Source organism: Pristiophorus japonicus, chromosome 11, assembly GCF_044704955.1.
Source record: "Pristiophorus japonicus isolate sPriJap1 chromosome 11, sPriJap1.hap1, whole genome shotgun sequence".
Lineage (NCBI taxonomy): Eukaryota > Metazoa > Chordata > Chondrichthyes > Pristiophoridae > Pristiophorus > Pristiophorus japonicus.
In genome coordinates this window covers 103,981,060-104,001,272 of record NC_091987.1, presented here as the reverse complement: position 1 = coordinate 104,001,272, position 20,213 = coordinate 103,981,060, and the positions used below count along the sequence as shown (strand labels likewise).

General features: G+C 46.3%; 1 protein-coding gene across 2 annotated transcripts in view; it reads left to right on the top strand.

Annotated features, from left to right (window-relative positions):
- Positions 1 to 20,213, top strand: part of hlcs (holocarboxylase synthetase (biotin-(proprionyl-CoA-carboxylase (ATP-hydrolysing)) ligase)) — a 169,058-nt gene that overhangs the window by 35,946 nt on the left and 112,899 nt on the right. For both annotated transcript variants that reach the window (XM_070893833.1, XM_070893832.1), the window contains one exon: positions 865 to 1,047. In XM_070893833.1, the coding sequence (XP_070749934.1) occupies positions 865 to 1,047 (183 nt within the window). The remainder of the gene's footprint in view (positions 1 to 864; positions 1,048 to 20,213) is intronic.

The window sequence follows — 20,213 nt, the reverse complement described above, 5'->3', positions numbered from 1 at the left end:
CGTTGGAGTTCAGAAGGATGAGGGGTGATCTTCTCGAAACATTTAAAATAATGAAAGGGATAGACAGGATAGAGGCAGAGAGGTTGTTTCCACTGGTCGGGGAGACTAGAACTAGGGGCACAGCCTCAAAATACGGGGGAGCCAATTTAAAACCGAGTTGAGAAGGAATTTCTTCTCCCAGAGGGTTGTGAATCTGTGGAATTCTCTGCCCAAGGAAGCAGTTGAGGCTAGCTCATTGAATGTATTCAAATCACAGATAGATAGATTTTTAACCAGTAAGGGAATTAAGGGTTACTGGGAGCGGGCGGGTAAGTGGGGCTGAGTCCACGGCCAGATCAGTAATGATCTTGTTGAATGGCGGAGCAGGCCCGAGGGGCTAGATGACCTACTCTTGTTCCTAATTCTTATGTTCTTATTATGTTCTTATGTTCCTTCGTAATTTATTCTGTAACAATTTATTGCTCAAAAAAATTCTGTCTGATTTCAGTTACTCCAAACATCCTAATTTTTAAACTTGGCCCTCTCAATTGCCTGGGTTCTTTTTGTCAGTTCTCTTCATGTAATTCATCTCAAAGTCATCTCCAAATCAGAAAAAGGAGGCAATGAGTAGAAGAGTTGGACAGTGGATTACTCCTGGGTCGCTTTTGTGTTGTTTATAAGTGGCTTGTCATAGGGGACTGGGAGACAGTTGCTTGCTCTGCCAGCTACAGATGAAATGTATCCTCAGGAGACCAGAATGGAGAAAAATTAGAGGTGGTGTGGGAAAGAGTGAACAAAACCATTTAAGTTATGAATAATACCAGGGAGTGATTTCAGAGTTTTTATTCACCGAATGACTAATTTTTTGGTTATGTGTATATATAGGTTCACCTTGAAATTCCTCCCGATTCAAAAAAGACCGATGTGCAGCAGGATTTCAGAATGCTTAAACTGAGCAACGCACTACGATATGAAGTAGTGACAGAAATTCTGACATTTTTAAAGCTTAGCTGTGAACTTACTGAAATGCCACCTCTAACACCAGCGTACCTGTTGACCAAGGGAGAGGTAAGAATTTCACTTCAATGCGGCAAGGCGGGCTTGATTTTATGGAGAGGACTTTTTTTTCTGCAGACAATTGTATCAAGATATTTTAATTTGGATGTGATTAAAAGAAAGAAGCAGAAAGACTTGCATTTATATGGTGCCTTTCACGACCACTGGACGTCCAAAAGCGCTTATACAAAAATGCTGGAATCTGAAATAAAAACAGAAAATGCTGGAAATATTCAGCAGGTCATTATAACACATTACTGTTTGTGAAAATGTGCTGTGCACAAATTGACTGCCGCGTTTCCTATATTACAAGAGTTCACACTTCAAAAAGTGCTTCATTGGCTGAAAAGTGTTTTTGGACTAAAAACAGAAAATGCTGGAAATACTCAGCAGGTCAGGCAGCTTCTGCAGACTGGAAAAATTTAGAGGTATAACAGGTTTTTAAGCAAGTATAGGGGCAGGGAAAGGGAGTAGGGGAGGAAAAAACAAAAGGAAAGGGTGCAATAGAGTGGAAGGTAGAAACGATTACGAGACAAAAGGGATGATGGTGCAAGGCAAAGGGAGATGGTAATGGGACAAGTTAAGAAGCAAAAGATAAGTCTATATAGAATGTAAATGGAGATGGCAGAATCATCAGCTGCCATAGGAAAGAGAAAAAAAACAGAAAAAAATAGGGGCAGAGGTTATGGTTTGAAATTGTTGAACTCGATATTGAGTCCAGAAGGCTGCAAAGTGCCTAAACGAAAGATGAGGTGCTGTTCCTCGAGCTTGCGTTGAGCTTCATTGGAACAGTGTAAGAGGACGTAGAGGTCAGAGTGGGAGTGAAGCGGGGAATTAAACAGGTGACCGGAAGCTCGGGGTCACGCTTACGGACTGAACGGAGGTGTTCTGCAAAGCGGTCGCCCAATCTGCATTTGGATTCCCCAAAGTAGAGGAGACCTTATTGTGAGCAGTGAATACAGTATACTAAATTGAAAGATGTACAAGTAAATTGCTGTTTCACCTGGAAGGAGTGTTTGGGGCCTTGGACAGTGGAAGGGAGGAGGTAAAAGGGCAGGTTTTGCATCTCCTGCGCTTGCATGGGGAGATGGGGGGGTGGGGGGGGGGTATGTTGGGATGATTAAGAAATGGACCAGGGTGTCGCGAATGGAGCAGTCCCTTCGGAATGCTGAAATGGAGGGGAAGATGTGTTTGGTGGTGGGATCATGCTGGAGAAGGCAGAAATGGCAGAGGATGATCTGTTGAATGTGGAGGCTGGTGGGGTGGAAGGTGAGGATAAGGTGTTCGTGGTTCTGGGAGGGAGGGAAAGAGGTGAGAGCAGAAGTGCAGTAAATAGAACGGACACGGTCGAGGGCCATGTCAACCACAGTAAAGGGGAATCCTCGGTTGAGGAAAAAGGAAGACATACCAGAAGCACTAATATGGAAGATGGTCCAAGTCCGTATGGATTTATGAAAGGGAAATCATGCTTGACGAATCTTCTGGAATTTTTGAGTATGTAACTAGCAGAGTGGACAAGGGAGAACCAGTGGATGTGGTGTATTTGGACTTTCAAAGGGCTTTTGACAAGGTCCCACACAACAGATTGGTGTGCAAAGTCAAAACGCATGGTATTGGGGGTAATGTACTTACATGGATAGAGAATTGGTCGGCAGACAGGAGGCAGAGAGTAGGGATAAACGGATCCTTTTCAGAATGGCAGGCTAGTGGAGTGTCGCAGGGCTCAGTGCTGGGACCCCAGCTCTTTACAATATACATTAACGATTTGGATGAAGGAATTGAGTGTAATATCTCCAAGTTTGCAGATGACACTAAACTGGGTGGTGGTGTGAGCTGTGAGGGTGATGCTAAGAGGCTGCAGGGTGACTTGGACAGGTTAGGTGAGTGGGCAAATGCATGGCAGATGCAGTATAATGTGGATAAATGTGAGGTTATCCATTTTGGGGACAAAAACATGAAGGCAGAATATTATCTGAATGGCGGCAGATTAGGAAAAGGGGAGGTGCAACGAGACCTGGGTGACATGGTTCAGCAATCATTGAAGGTTGGCATGCAGATACAGCAAGCGGTGAAGAAGGCAAATGGTATGTTGGCCTTCATAGCTAGGGGATTTGAGTATAGGAGCAGGGAGGTCTTACTGCAGTTGTTCAGGGCCTTAGTGAGGCCTCACCTGGAATATTGTGTTCGATTTTGGTCGCCTAGTCTGAGGAAGGACATTCTTGCTATTGAGGGAGTGCAGCGAAGGTTCACCAGACTGATTCCAGGGATGGCTGGGCTGTCATATGAGGAGAGACTGGATCAACTGGGCCTTTATACACTGGAGTTTAGAAGGATGAGAGGGGATCTCATAGAAACGTATAAGATTCTGACGGGACTGGACAGGTTCGATGCGGGAAGAATGTTCCCGATGTTGGGGAAGTCCAAAACCAGGGGTCATAGTCTTGGGATAAGGGGTAGACCATTTAGGACTGAGTTGAGGAGAAACTTATTCACTCAGAGAGTTGTTAACCTGTGGAATTCCCTACCGCAGAGAGTTGTTGATGCCAGTTCATTGGATATATTCAAGAGGGAGTTAGATATGGCCCTTACGACTAAGAGGATCAAGGGATATGGAGAGAAAGCAGGAAAGGGATACTGAGGGAATGATCAGCCATGATCTTATTGAATGGTGGTACAGGCTCGAAGGGCCAAATGGCCTACTCCTGCACCTGTTTTCTATGTTTCTATGTTTCAGATCAGATGCGATGGAAATGGAGAAACTGGGCGAATGGAATGGAGTCCGTACAGGAAGTGGGGTGGGAGAATGTGTAGTCCGGGTTGCTGAAAGAGTCAGTGGGCTTATAGTGAATGTTTGTCAATAGCCTATCCCCAGAAATGGAGACAGAGAAGTCGAGGAAGGGAAGGGACCCGAGCAGGACTGGAAAAAAGAATGTTCCACATATCCCATTAAAAGGCAGGCATAGCTCAGACCCATGTGGGTTCCCATAGCAACATCTTTAATTTGGAGGAAGTGAGTGATGTCAAAGGAGAAATTGTTCAATGTGAGAACAATGCAGCCAGGCGGAGGAGGGTGGTGGTGGTGGTGGATGAGGACTGGTTGGGCCTCTGTTCAAGGAAGAAGCGGAGCACCCTCAGGCCATCTTGGTGGGGGATGGAAGTGTTGAGGGATTGGACGTCCATGGTGAAAAGGAGACGGTCTGGGAAACAATGGATTGATGTTTGGTAGTAGGGTCATAGTCCAGGGGGAGGTAGGAGGAGGTGTCCGAGAGTTGGCGATCAGCCTCCGCAAGGTAGAGGTCGGTTGGCCGTACAACAACAACGCCATCCTTGTCAGCAAGTTAAGTGACAATGTTGAATCTGAGAGAGTGGAGTGCTGCAAGTTCAGAGGGGGGGTAGGTTGGAATGAGTGAGGAGAGCAGAGAAATTGAGAAGGCCGATGTCCCGGCGGCAGTTTGCAATGAAGAGGTCTGGAGAGGGTATGAGACCAGAGGGAGGGGTCCAGATAGAGCGAGAATTCTGAAAATGGGAGAAAGGGTCAGCTGTGCAGGGGGAAGACTCCTGGCCGAAGAAGTGGGCACGGAGGCGAAGGCGGCGGAAAAAGAGCTCAGCATTGTGCCGAGCTCGAAATACATTGAGGTGGGTGCGTAAGGGGTCAGAGGGGATAGTGAAAACACGGCAGGGGTGAGATTGGAAGAAGGGATGGGATCAAAGGAAAGTGAAGGAGAAGAAGGTTCCAAAGTGGCATTGATGTCCAAGAGTTGTTGAAGCTTACGATCCTTGAAACCTGAAAAGAAGGAAGAAAGTTTTTTGTTCAAGCGCCGGATGAGGCGAAGGATGAACTGGAACTATGGACCAAGACAGCTTAGAAATAGAGTGCGTCGGTGCTACTGAAGGGACAGATCACCCCCAACACCCCGTCCCCTTCCCACGACACCTTCCCGTGCAAGCGCAGGAGATGCAACACCTGCCCTTTTACCTCCTCTCTTCCCACTGTCCAGGGCCCCAAATACTCCTTCCAGGTGAAACAGCGATTTACTTGTACTTCTTTCAATTTAGTGTACAGTATTCGCTGTTCACGATGTGGTCTCATCTACATTGGGGAGACCAAACGCAGATTGGGTGACCGCTGTGCAGAACACCTTCGTTCAGTCCGTAAGTGTGACCCTGAGCTTCCGGTCGCCTGTCACTTTAATTCTCCTCCTCACTCCCACTCTGACCTCTCTGTCCTCGGCCTCGTACACTGTTCCAATGAAGCTCAATGTTCCAATCGAAACATCTCTCCACAGATGCTGCTTGACCTGCTGCGTATTTCCAGCATTTTCTGTTTTTAGTCCAAAAGTGCTTTACAGCCAATGAAGTACTTTTTGAATTGTGAACTGTTGTAATATAGGAAACGCGGCAGTCAATTTGTGCACAGCACGCTTCCACAAACAGTAATGTGATATAATGACCAGATAAACTGTTACTTTTTGTGATGAGAGATAAATGTTGGCCAGGACACCGGAGGTAACTCCCCTACTCTTCTTCGAAATAGTGCCATGGAATCTTTTAACTCCACCTGAGAGAGCAGACATTGCCTCGGTTTAACATCTCATTCGAAAGACGCCATCTCCAACAATGCAGCACTCCCTCTGTATTGCACTAGAGTGTCAACGAAAATGTTTGTTCTCAAGTCTCTGGAGTGGGAGTTGAACCCTCAACCTTCTGACTCAGAGGCCAGGGTGCTACCAACTGAGCCACAGCTGACGCTAGGTTGAGGCTTGTGGGGGAAGCAGTTGTTTCGGGTATCGTCTGTTATGAGTGACTGAATATCTGCTCCAGCAGAGCGATCATATTGCTAGAATTCTACAGTCGCCAATTGACCAAGGGCAGGTTATTTCCCAGTTTGGACCAGGGTGAAAAGCTCAGCTCACTAGCTTACGAACGCATATTTTTTCCCAGCACGACCATTGTTCCCCATACCCAGTCCCTCGAGTCAACCACACATCAAGATAGTATTTTGTAAACAAAGCACAATTTCAAAAGTAAAAAAAAATCCCTCACAATCTAATCAATCTTGCTAACTAGGAAATATATTGTAATATTAATTTTGTTTTCTGCATCTAAAAATAGCCTTTCATTTTACAACTTCCAGATAATTGATTTTCTATTTCAAGCAAAAGAACATTTAATTAACAGGAGTAGACTGCATTCCCCTCTCATTTTTCCTTTATTTTCTCTGTTGTGACCTTGTTGTGCCACACATTTTTCTGTGTCTGACAGTGTGGGGATGCATACAAGTGTGACCCGGTAATGACTTTCTCTTTAATACCCTCCCTGTCCTCTTCTGAAAGGAGCACATGTGAACATAAGAACATAAGAAATAGAAGCAGGAGTAGGCCATTTGGCCCCTGAGGCCTGCTCCGCTATTCAATAAGATCCTGGCCTCAACTCCACTTCCCCACCCGCTCCCGATAACCTTTCACTCCCTTATCTTTCAAAAATCTGTCCATCTCCACTTTAAATATATTCAAAGACCCAGCCTCCACAGCTCTCTGGGGTAGAGAATTCCAAAGATTCACGACCCTCTAAGAGAAGAAATTCCTCCTCATTTTCGTTTTAAATGGGTGACCCCTTATTCTGAAACTATGCCCCCTAGTTCTAGATTCGCCCACGAGGGGAAACATCCTCTCTGCATCTACCCTGTCAAGCCCCCTCAGAATCTTATACGTTTCAATAAGATCACCTCTACTTCTTCTAAACTCCAATGAGTACAGGCCCAACCTGTTCAATCTTTCTTCATATGACAACCCCTTCATCTCAGGAAATACTCGCCCTTTGGTGCTCCAACAGACAGTGTTACCTCCCTGCTGCAGGAGTGCAGCTTTGAGGAACTGATTTGATTCCATCATTAAATACTTTTAGCATTATTGTTTGTGCTGTATGACTTCAGTACCTTTTATGCTGAGTTGAAGTTGTTACTAAAGGTCACCCCCTAATCTCTCAAGTGGGACAGTGTTGAATTCCGGACCGGCTTCCGGTGAGGGCGTTGTGACGGTTGGTGTTCGGGTCGGTTTTTGCGGTGATTTCCCGCAGAGCCCCGGCTGCCAAGGCCCCGACCTCAGCCACTTCCCCGAAGACTCCGAGTTCACTGACATCGTCCTGCGGGCCGAGCAGGCCATCGAGAGCGGCGTCTACCCGCAGCGGATCTCACAGGGGTTGTGCGGCAGCTACTTTCGTCAAAGATCCCAAGGGGACCTCTCCCCAGCGGCGTCCAGGCATTCGGGCCCCCTTCGGAGACGACTGGGCCTCTACTTCCCCGCAGTGCTTCAGGTGTGGTCTAGCCAGGGCTTTGTGCAGCTGCAGAGGGCTGGCAGCGCCCATGGAACAGTACCAAGGGAGGTAGCTTACTACTGACTTTCATTTTAAACTTTTAATCAACTTGGAAAACTTTTAAATAACTTGGGAAAACTTTTAAAACTTCTGAAGAAACTTTTAAACAACGTGGAGGATCTTTCAAGAACTATTTTCTTTTAAAAAATTTTAATAAGGAATTGAATAATGTACTCCAATCTAACTAGAAAATAGTTTGGTGTGTTTTATTAGCATCATTTTCAGTCATTTGAAACCGGGTTACTCACGACGACGCCCGGTGAGCAGGTGACTGGGACATCACCTCATCCCTCCAGCGGCGGGCCTACAGCCCTCTCCTCGTCTACGGCTGGACTTCTCCTTCCCCACTGGTGACCTGGCCTCTTCTACTGGTGAGCATCACGACTATGACTCTTCCACCCTCCCACTCCTTGCTGACCTCCTACCCGGAACTCCAGCGGACAATTGACCTATCTAATGCCTGCTCCTAACCAAGCCTCGGGTACCTACCATCAAGGGCGCTACTCGGCGCCGAGCTTGCGGCCAACATCTCGCCGTAGGCAATTAGGCTTATATAGCATTGCCTGGTCTCCAGTCCCCTTGCCACTGGACCAAGACCTTGCTCAGCTAAGCCTGTGTGGTGGCCGGTGTGCAACAGCCACCCCGCGTTAAAAGAACTTGCGCACAGGCATCTTGCACTCCATTAACATGAAGTTCGGGACCTGGAACATCAGGACCCTCATGGACAACTCCAACAGTGACAGGCCGGAATGCCGCACCGCCATAGTTGCCCAGGAACTTAGACGCTTTGACATCGACATTGCCGCCCTAAGCGAGACCCGACGGGCAGGGGAAGGCCAGCTCAAGGAACAAGGTGAAGGTTGCACCTTTATCTGGAAAGGAAAACCAGAAGAAGAACGCTGCCTTCACGCAGTTGGCTTCGCCGTCAAAAATGAGCTGGTCGACCGCTTCAAAGACTCCCCCTGCGGGGTTAACAAACGCCTCATGACACTTCGACTTGGCCTACTCCTGTTCCTATTTCTTATGTTCTTATCCCGGAACCAATGCGCCACAGTCATCAGTGCCTACGCCCCAACACTCGATGCAACGGATGAGACCAAAGAAGGTTTTTATTCCAACCTTGAAACATCCCTGTCCCGTGTCCCCACGGGTGACAAATTGATCCTCCTAAGTGACTTCAACGCCAGGGTCTGGCAAAGACACAGCTCTCTGGGGAGGCGTGATTGGCAGAGAGGGGGTAGGGAAAGCCAACTCCAGCGGTACCCTACTCCTGACAAAATGTCTAGAACATGAACTTCTCATCACCAACACCCTGTTCCGCCAGAGGGACAAAAACAAAGCATTGTGGCAACACCCTCGCTCCAAACAGTGGCACCTGCTTGACTATGTCATCGTCCGAGCTAGGGATCGCAAGGATGTGCGCATCATCTGCGCCATGACAGGAGCTGACGACTGCTGGACGGACCACCGCCTAATCCGATCCATCATCGATATTAACATAGCCCCAAAGCAGAGGGTACAGCAGAAGCAGTGCCGCAAAAAAGTCAATGCCGGGGCACTTAGAGACCCAGCTAAGAGAGCCCTATACAGCCAGCGCCTCACAGCTAACCTGGCGTGCCTTAATGACCCCGAGATGCTGAATGCCCACAGCGCTTGGTCTGCCCTCCAGGCCTCCATAACCAGTGCCTGCGAAGAGACACTTGGTCACTCAACCAGAAAATACCAGGACTGGTTTGATGAGAATGATCAGGAGATCCAAGAATTAATAGATCGCAAGCGCAGAGCATTTCTGAGCCTCAAGCAACAGCCCAACTCGGGAACAGCAAAGCAACATTACAGATTGCTCAAGACTGAGGTCCAACAAAAAACCCGGGACCTAAAGAACTGGTGGTAGATGGAGAAAGCACAGGAGATACAACAACTGGCTGACAGCCATGATGTGCGAGGATTCCTCAGCGCAATCCAGCCCACCTATGGTCCAAACTCCCAAGGCCCCATCCCACTGCTGGCCAAGAACGGGGAAACACTCATCAAGGACACCGAGGCAGTCAGGGCCCACTGGAAGCACTTTGAAGATCTCCTCAATCGAGATTTTTCCTTTGACTCGAGTGTTCTTGACTCCATCCCGCAGCATGCGACCCGCCACCACCTCAGTGAAACCACGACATTGCACGAGGTTGGAAAAGCCATAACACAGCTCAAGAACAACAAGGCTACGGGAGCGGATGGAATCCCTGCTGAGGTGCTAAAGTATGGCGGAGAAGCACTGTTGGCGTGGATACATGAGCTCATCTCTCATCTGGAGGGAGGAGAGCATGCCGAGAGATCTCAGAGATGCAGCGATTGTGACGATCTTTAAAAAAGGGGACAAGTCTGACTGCGGCAGTTACAGGGGAATCTCCCTGCTATCAGCCACTGGGAAAGCTGTCGCTAGAGTCCTCCTCAACTGTCTTCTCCCTGTGGCCAAGGAGCTCCTCCCGGAGTCACAGTGTGGATTTCGTCCTCTATGGGGCACATCGGACATGATCTTTGCAGCATGACAGCTGCAGGAAAAATGTAGGGAGCAGTCAGCCCTAATACATGGCCTTTTTCGACCGTACAAAGGCCTTTGACACTGTCAACCGCGAGGGTCTATGGAGCAACCTGCTCCGTTTCGGATGCCCCCAAAAGTTTGTCAACATCCTTCGCCTGCTCCATAACGACATGCAGGCTGTGATCCTTACCAACGGATCCATTACAGACCCAATCCACGTCTGGAACGGGGTCAAACAGGGCTGCGTCATCGCACCAAACCTCTTCTCAATCTTCCTCGCTGCCATGCTCCACCTCACAGTCAACAATCACCCCGCTGGAGTGAAACTAAACTACAGAACTAGTGGGAAGCTGTTTAACCTTCGCCGCCTCCAGGCCAGGTCCAAGATCACCCCAACCTCTGTCGTTGAGCTACAGAGGTGCCTGCGTCTGCGCACATTCTGAGGCTGAACTCCAGGATATAGTTGGCGTATTTACTGAGGCATATGAAAGCATGGGCCTTACGCTAAATATCCGAAAGACAATAATCCTCCGCCAACCCGTCCTCGCCGCACAGCACTGTCCCCCAGTCATCAAGTTCCACGGCGCGACCCTCAACAACGTGGACCATTTCTTATACTTCGGGAGCCTCTAATCAACAAAAGCAGACATTGATGAGATTCAACGCCGCCTCCATTGTGCCACTGCAGCCTTCGGCCGCCTGAGGAAAAGAGGCCCTCAAATCGACCACCAAGCTAATGATCTACAGGCTGTAGTAATACCCACCCTCCTGTATGGCTCAGAGGCATGGACTATGTACTGTAGATACCTCAAGTCGCTGGAGATATATCACCAATGATGTCTCCGCAAGATCCTATAAATAATCTGGGAGGACAGGCGCACCAATATCAGCGTCCTTGTCCAGGCTAACATCCCCAGCATTGAAGCACTGACCACACTCAATCAGCTCCGTTGGGCAGGCCACATAGTCCCGAGACTCCCAAAGCAAGTGCTCTATGCGGAGCTTCTTCACGGAAAACGAGCCAAAGGTGGGCAGCGGAAACGTTACAAGGACACCCTCAAAGCCTCCCTGATAAAGTGCAACATCCCCACTGACACCTGGGAGTCCCTGGCCAAAGACCGCCCTAAGTGGAGAAAGTGCATCCGCCAGGGCGCTGAGCACTTCAAGTCTCAACACCAAGAGCATGCAGAAATCAAGCGCAGGCAGCGGAAAGAGCGTGCGGCAAACCAGTCCCACCCACCCCTTCCCTCAACGACTGTTTGTTCCAACTGTGACAGAGTCTGCGGCTCTCGTATTGGACTGCTCAGCCACCAAAGAACTCACTTCAGGAGTGGAAGCAAGTCTTCCTTGATTCCGAGGGACTGCCTATGATGATAGTGGTAAAATATAGCAATACATCATTTGCAGAGCAATTATATACTACATTTTGAATTATCCAATAGTTTAAATTAAGCAATGTAAATAACAGAAAATTTAGTAGTTAAAATGGAACTATCAGATAATTTGAAATAAGTAACTTTGAATTAAGGGAGTAGACTGATTGAGATAGCGGATAGAACTGCTTTCTGCATTATTAATAAGACAGAATAGAACTATAAATGGCACAAAAGTTGGCCATTTTTGCCAATTTTTTCCTGCACCATGAACTATCTAGTTTAATCATACACTCCTGCTCGCTCCTCATACCCTTTAACAATCCTCTATTTTTATACTATGATCAAATTCCCTTTCAGAAGAATTTATGAACTCTGTTTCAACAACAGTTTGTAGCAAAGATCTTTTTTTTAACCACACCTGCAAATAATCTTTGTTTTAATCTCACTACAATTTTTCTTCTTAAATTATGTTAAATTTATGCCCTCTTGTTACTGTGTCGTCGACCAGTGGAAGCCACAGGTACCACATCCGAAATCTGGAAACCTCGGAACCAAGGCCATTCTGGTTTGTCTGGATTTCAGAACAGAAATCTGACGTCCCGAATCCGGAAATCCCTGGGCCGAGTTTCAGGCTTTTCCGGATTTCGGAGACAGGGACATTGGCTGCAGAGGTGATTCGGACCCCGAAGCCAACAGGGACGGATGCTGCGAGTGGTTCAGGCCCTGATGCGATGGGGATGGCTACTGCAGGAGGCGGGGGAGGGGATTGAGACCCAGATGCCGGCGGGGGAGGGGGGATTTGGACCCGGATACCAACGGGGATAGGTGGTGGGAAAGGAATTTAAATCCAGGGGTAGGGGGTGGCGGCGGGATTGGGGCCCGGATGACGACAAGGTCACCCGCTGTGGGGTGATTCAGATCCCTTTGCCGATAGGGACAAGGAGGAATCCAACAGCAATCCAACGGTCGCCACTTTGGATTTGTGGGTGCCCGTGGATTCAGAGTGCTCTACTTGGAACTCGTCCACGGCAAACGAGCCAAAGGTGGGCAGCGGAAACGTTACAAGGACACCATCAAAGCCTCCCTGATAAAGTGCGACATCCCCACTGACACCTGGGAGTCCCTGGCCAAAGACCACCCTAAGTGGAGGAAGTGCATCCGGGAGGGCGCTGAGCTCCTCGAGTATCATCGCCGAGAGCATGCAGAAAACAAGCGCAGGCAGTGGAAGGAGCGTGCGGCAAACCAGGCTCCCCGCCCATCCTTCCCTTCAACCGTTGTCTGTCCCACCTGTGACAGAGATTGTGGTTCTCGTATTGGACTGTACAGCCACCTAAGAACTCATGCTAAGATTGGAAGCAAGTCTTCCTCGATTCCGAGGGACTGCCTATGATGATGATGATGATGATGTGTCTTTTGCAGTGCAAATTGTTTGGGAGTGCCGGTGAGTGTCTGTTTTTTGGGAGTGTTGTTTGTACAGGTTTCACTGTGCTGTGCCGTGCTGTTGGCGTTTGGAATTTGTGTGCCGTTTATATCACTATTGTGAGGAGAATGTTCGGTTTTCAGAATGGAATCCGGATTCTGGATGTTGACTTGTACAATCTGCATAGTGTCTGGTTTTTGGAACATTCTGGTTTTTGGAACTCCTCAGTGTCAGCTGCGGCAGCTGAGTGGGTAACACTCCCGCCTCTGAGTCGGGAGTTTGTGGTTCAAGTCCCACTCCGAAGTTTAGAGCGCAACAGTCTAGGCTGACACTACAGTGCAGTACTGTGAGGGAGTGCTGCATTGTCAGAGGTGCTGTCTTTCGGATGAGATGTTAAACCGAGGCTTTGTCTACTCTCTCAGGTGGTCGTAAAAGATCCTATGGCATTATTTCAAAGAAGAGCAGTGAAGTTATCCCCGGTGTCCTGGCCAATATTTATCCATCAATCAACAAAACAAAAACATTATCTGGTCATTATATCACATTGCTGTTTGTGGGAGTTGGTGTGCGCAAATTGGCTGCTGCATTTCCTACATTACAGCACTTCAGAAGTACTTCATTAGCTGTAAAGCGCTTTAGAATGTCCTGCGGTCATGAAAGGCGCAATCTTTCCTTTTTTTTAGTAATCTTGAATAGCTTTTACTGGCTGCCCTTAACCTCAAAATAAATGTGATTGCTTTGAATACTATTTTAACAAAATAAATTGCTCAACTTAATCTGTAGTAAAGTAGCCTCCATCAGGTTATAGAAACATAGAAATTTACAACGCAGAAGGAGGCCATTTTGGCCCATCGTGACTGCGCCAGCTGACAAAGAGCCGCACGGCCCTTGGTCAGCAGCCCTAAGGGTTACATATAAACCTATGAACAATGGCGGAAAGGCAAAGAGCACCCAGCCTAACTAATCCGCCTCACCACAACTGCAACACCTTTTATACTAAAATATTCTACACTCCACCCCAACCGGAGCCATGTGATCTCCTGGGAGAGGCAAAAACCAGATTAAAAACCCAGGCCAATTTAGGGAGAAAAAATCTGGGAAAATTCCTCTCTGACCCATCTTGGCGATTGAAACTAGTCCAGGAGATCACCCTGGCCGTATTCTATTCCCTGCAGTACTTACCATTATATCTGCACCGTCCAACGAAAGGTCATCCAGTCTAATCCCAATTACCAGTTCTAGGTCCGTAACCCTACACTATAAGTGCCCATCCAACCATCTCTTAAAAATGGTGAGGATTTCTGCATCCACCACTCTTCCAGGCAGCAAGATCCAGATCTCCACAACCCTCTGCGTAAAGAAGCCCCCCCCCCCCCCATCATATCCCCTCTAAATCTTCCACCAACCACCTTAAAACTATGCCCCATCATAATAGACCCCTCCACCAATGGAAATAGACCCTTACAATCCATTATGTCCAGGCCCCTCAATATTTTGTAGTTATGAGGTCTCCTCTCAACCTCCTCTGTTCCAATGAGAGCAAACCCAACCTATCCAATCTGTCCTCATAACTAAGATTCTCCATTCCAGGCAGCATCCTAGTAAATCTCTGCACCCTCTCAAGTGCAATCATGTCCTTCCTATAATACGGCGACCAGAACTGCACGCAGTACTTCAGTTGTGGCCTAGCCAAAGTATTATACAATTTAAGCATTACCTCTCTGCTCTTATATTCTATGCCTCGGCCAATAAAGGCATTCCGTATGCCTTCTTAACGACGTTATCCACCTGGCCTGCTACTTTCAGGGATCTGTGAACAAGCACTCCAAGGTCCCTTTGTTCATCTACACTATTAAGTGGCCTACCGCTTAATGTGTATAGCCTTTCCTTATTAGCCCTCCCAAAGTGCATCACCTCACACCTCTCTGAATTAAATTCCATTTACCAGTGCTCTGCCCACTTGACCAGTAGATATCCTCCTGTAGCCCATGACTTTCCTCTTCATTATCAATTACACAGCCAATTTTAATGTCGTCTGTAAACTTCTTAATCATACTCCCTAGATTCAAATCTAAAACGATATATACCACAAAAAGTAAGGGACCCAGTACTGAGCCCTGCGGAACCCCACTGGAAACATCTTTCCAGTCACAAAAACATCCACCAATCATTACCCTTTGCTTCCTACCTCCAAGCCAATTTTGAATCCAACTTGTCACTTTGCCCTGTATCCCATGGGCTTTAACCTTCATGACCAGTCTACCATGTGGGACCTTATCAAAAGCCTTGCTAAAGTCCATATATATTACATCGTATGCACTACCCTCATCGACCCTCTTGGTTACCTCCTCAAAAAATTCAGTCAGGTTAGTCAAACACGATCTTCCCTTAACAAATCCGTACTGACTGTCCCTAATTATTCCTTGCCTTTCTAAATGCAGATTTATCCTGCCTTATGTGCTGATAACGTGTTCATGTAAACAATTGCATGAGTGCCAGAGGCAGGTGTGGAGGATAGAGATGTTTTATTTTACCTGGTAATTCCAGTTTCTCCCACTTTTCTTGCAATACACGCACAAATATCTTTGTCGGTCAGGATGTTTCAGCCTGTGATCACCTTTACAGGTGTTACCAGTTCCAAGGCACCATCATTAATAAAGGCTGGTGGTGACAGAGCAGTACGAGAGTGATCAGATTGCAACAGAAATTCTTGATTACAGTGCCTTTTCAAATATATTTAATTTTAAAATACTGGCAAATTTTATGCAGTTCATACTCTGCATCCAGTGAAACCAGTTTTACTTAATATTGAAGAATTACTGTTAAATAAAATATCGAAATATATTTGACACTTGAATCCAATATACATTCTAATGGGGAAGAAAAATGTACGGCAGGATACATATTGCAGGTAACAGTTACAATTTCCTTTTAACCTGTCTATTAAATGCCTAATATATATTACAGTATGATTTTTTAAAAACACTTGCACCTGGTTGTTGCCATGTTTGCATTCAGAGTATTTGATATTTTCTACTCCACAAGGAGGCACTGCATGGCTAGAAATATCAAATTAGTGACCTGAAAATGTGTGGCTGCCAAAAACCGGATTTTTTCATCTTTAGGCAATGTGCAGAACAAAACCTGTCAACCTTTTGAGCTTCACCATTAGTTCTGGCAAATCAATTCCTTTAATTTATGAACTTATTTACACACACAACCTAAATGCAATTCACTAGTTTCTAACAAAATATTGTTGGAAAAAAACATAATAAAGTTGAGATTAAATATTGTAAAATTAGACACCGATATGTTGAATGTTTCATATCTTTTTTTGGCAGACAACAGCTGCACATAATGTAAAATGAGTGCCAGTGTGTTCAACGATATTTGATTAAGTTCACTTTTTTAGGCAAACAAAATTGCTAGGATTTAATGCAAAAATGAAAGTAATACAAAGGCATATTTTCCTTGTGGGTACTAATCTTTACAGGATTAGTAATAAATCTTCATAAGTGGCTGTACTTGTGTGAAGAGGAACATTGGCCTCGATTTTATAGTGGGGACGGGAATGGAGCGTGTGATTCCCAAATCCCATTACGAATCCGGGAGGTGGAGGCCTGGCCGACCTTGGAGGACGAGTCTCATTTGAATACAAGTTTGCGGAGTCCTGCCTGAACCCAGTGGGGCTCTCTGACCGCGACCAGGTTGGGGGGAAGGTTGACTCTGGCCGCGATTGGGAGCGGGTGGAGGGGGCTTTCAGGCCGCGATTATGAGTGGGGGGGAGGAGCCCGGGACAATAGTGGCCCAAGGCTTTCTTGTGAGGCCCGGATGCAGCAGCACTCCTGCTCCTCCTGACCCATAAGGAAACCTAAAATTAGCTTTTATAAACTTACCTGCTGAACCTATTCTGGCCCATGATCCAGCTCACGGCATTGGTCCCCCATTCAAACCTTTGACTAAAATTGAAGATCAGGTCCTGATGATGTCATTGGACCCTGATCTGCATTTTTAAACAGGACCCCGCTGCCTTCCTGCAGGTCTCTTGCTCGCCATGCTCAAAAGAGCAGGTTAAGATCGGGACACAGCGGGACGGCAGCAAGGTCAGAGGGGTTAAGTGATTCACCTGATGTTAACTGCCCACCCCCCCCCCCGGCCCGGTTTTCACCAGGCGGTGTAGGTATAATCTGGGCCATCACTTCTGTTGATCAGCTACTTAAGGACCAAATGTTAAAATAGATTATCCAGATGGATGCTTCCACATACATTATTACATTCTACTGGCTTCACTGGACAAACACCAGTCTGTAGTGATAGCTGCTTCTGGCACTCAAGCTCACACACATAAGAACATAAGAATTAGGAGCAGGAGCAGGCCATTCAGCCCCTCGAGCCTGCTCCACCATTCAATAAGACCATGGCTGATCTTCTACCTCAATGCCACTTTCCTGCACTACCCCCATAATCCCTTGATTCCCTTAATATCCAAAAATCAATCGATCTCTGTCTTGAATAAATTCAATGACTGAGCCTCCACAGTCCTCTGGGGTAGAGAATTCCAAAGATTCACCACCCTCTAAGTGAAGAAATTTTTCCTTATCTCAGTCTTGAATGGCCAGCCCTTTATTCTAGATTCCCCAGCCAAGGGAAATATCCTCCCTGCATCTACCCTGTCAAGCACTGTAAAAATGTTGTATGTTTCAATGAGATCACCTCTCATTCTTCTAAACTCTAGACAATACAGACCTAGTCTATTCAATCTCTCCTCTTAGGACAACAGCCCCCCCCCCCCCCCTCCCCCCATCCCAGGAATCAGTCTGATGAACCTTCATTGCACTCCCTCTATGGCAAGTATATCCTTCCTTGGGTATGGAGACCAAATCTGTACACAATACTCCAGGTGTAGTCTCACCAGGGCCCTATGTAATTGCAATAATACTGTACATCTTTACTCTTATCCTCAAATCCTCTTGTAATAAAGGCCAACATACCATTTGCTTTCTTAATTGCTTGCTGTACCTACATGTTAACTTTCAGTGATTCCGTGTACAAGGACAACCAGGTCCCTTTGAACACCAACATTTCCAAATCTCTCACCATTTAAAAAATGCTCTGCTTTTCTATTTTTCCTCGCAAAGTGGATAACTTCACATTTCTCCACATTATATTGCATTTGCCATGTTCTTGCCCACTTGCTTGGCCTATCTATATCCCCTTGAAGCCTCTTTGCATCCTCCTCACAACTTACATTCCCATCTAGCTTTGTATCATCAGCAAAAGTGGATATATTACATTTGGTCCCCTCATCCAAATCATTGATATAGAATGTGAACGTCTGAGGCCCAAGCACTGATTCTTGCGGTACCCCACTAGTTACAGTCTGCCAACCGGAAAATGAGCTATTTATTCCTACTCTCTCTTTTCTGTCCGTTAACCAATCCTCAATCCATGCTAGTATATTACCTCCAATCTCATGAGCCCTAATTTTGTTTAATAACCTCTTTGTGGCACCTTATCGAGTGCCTTCTGAAAATCCAAATACACCACATCCACTGGTCCCCCCCTTATCTATTCTGCTAGTTACAACCTCAAAAAACTCTCTCAGATTTGTCAAACATGATTTCACTTTCATAAATCTGTGTTGACTCTGCCCAATCCTATTATTATTTTCTAAGTGACCTGTTACTACATCCTTAGTAATAGATTCTAACATTTTTCCTTCTACTGATGTCAAGCTAACTGGTCTGTAGATCCCCGTTTTCTCTCTCCATCCTTTCTTAAATAGCGGGATTACATTTGCTACCTTCCAGTCTGCAGGAACCGTTCTAGAATCTATGGAATTTTGGAAGATGACAACCAATGCATCCACTGTCTCGATAGCCACTTCTTTCAAAACCCTGGGATGTAGGCCATCAGGTTCAGTAGATTTATCGGTTTTCAGTCCCATTAATTTCTCCAATACTATTTTTTTACAAATACTAATTTCTTTCAGTTCCTCATTCTCACAAGAGCCTTGGGTCTCCACTATTTCCGGGAGGTTTTTTGCGTCGTCTTCCGTGAAGACAAACACAAAGTATTTGTTTAATTTCTCTGCCATTTCCTTATTTTCCATTATAATTTCTCCTGACTCGCATTTACTTTCACTGATCTTTTCCTTTTTACATACTTAAAGAAGCTTTTACAGTCTGTATTTATGTGTCTTGCTCGTGTTTACTCATATTTTATTTTCCCTTTCTTTATCAATTTCTTGGTCCTCCTTTGCTGAATTCTAAAATCCTCCCAATCCTCAGGCTTACTGCTCTTTTGCCAACATTATAAGCCTCTTCCTTTGATTGAATATTTTCTTTAACTTCTCTTCTTAGCCACGTTTGCACCACTTTTCCTGTGGGGTTTTTGTGCCTTAAAGGAATGTATATTTGTTGATAATTATGTATTCATTCTTTAAATGCTAGCCATTGCTTGTCTACCATCATACCTTTTAATGTAGTTTCCCAATCTATCTTGGCCAACTCGCCCCTCGTATCTACCTAGTTTGCTTTGTTTAGATTTAAGACCCTAGTTTCAGATTGGAACGAAATCACTTTCAAACTTAATCTAACATTCTATCATATTATGGTCACTTTTCCCTAAAGGCCCCTTTACTACAAGGTTATTAATTAATCCTTTCTCATTGCACAATACTAGATCTAAAATAGCCTGCTCCCTAGTTGGTTCCTCAACATACTGATCTAGAAAACTGTCTTATATACATTCCATGAATTCATCCTTCACATTATTGCAAATTTGGTTTGCTTAGTCCGATTAAAGTCTCCCATGATTACCGTATTACCCTTGTTACCCTGATTTATAATCTGCCCTACATGACAATTACTGTTTGGGGGCCTATAAACAACTCCCACCAATGTGAGAGGCGGGAGTTCGGGAGGCGAGCGGTCTACAAGAGGCCCGTCAGTGAGCAGCGGGAGTTTGGGAGGTGAGCGGCCTATAAGAGGTCTGTCAGTGAGCAGCGGGAGTTCGGGAGGCGAGCGGCCTACAAGAGGCCCATCAGTGAGCAGCGGGAGTTCGGGAGGCGAGCGGCCTACAAGAGGCCCGTCAGTGAGCAGCGGGAGTTCGGAAGACGAGCGGCCTACAAGAGGCCAGCCAGTGCAGCTGCAGCAGGGAGGCAAAAAAGAAGTAGAAAGAAATCGAAAGGTGACGTCACAGCCAAGGGGGTAAGTGATTGGCTGGTGATTGGTAAGTAGCTTTTCTTTTCTTCTTTTCTTTATCAGTAAGTAACATTTAGCATTGTTATTGCCAAATTAAGTTTATCTAGGGGTTAAGTCATGGCAGGAGAGCTTGGACACGTGTTATGCTCCTCCTGTACTATGTAGGAAGTCAAGGACGCTAACGGTGTCCCTGACGACTACGTATGCGGAAAGTGTATCTGCCTCCAGCTCCTGACGGACCGCATTGCGGCCCTGGAGCTGCGGGTGGATGA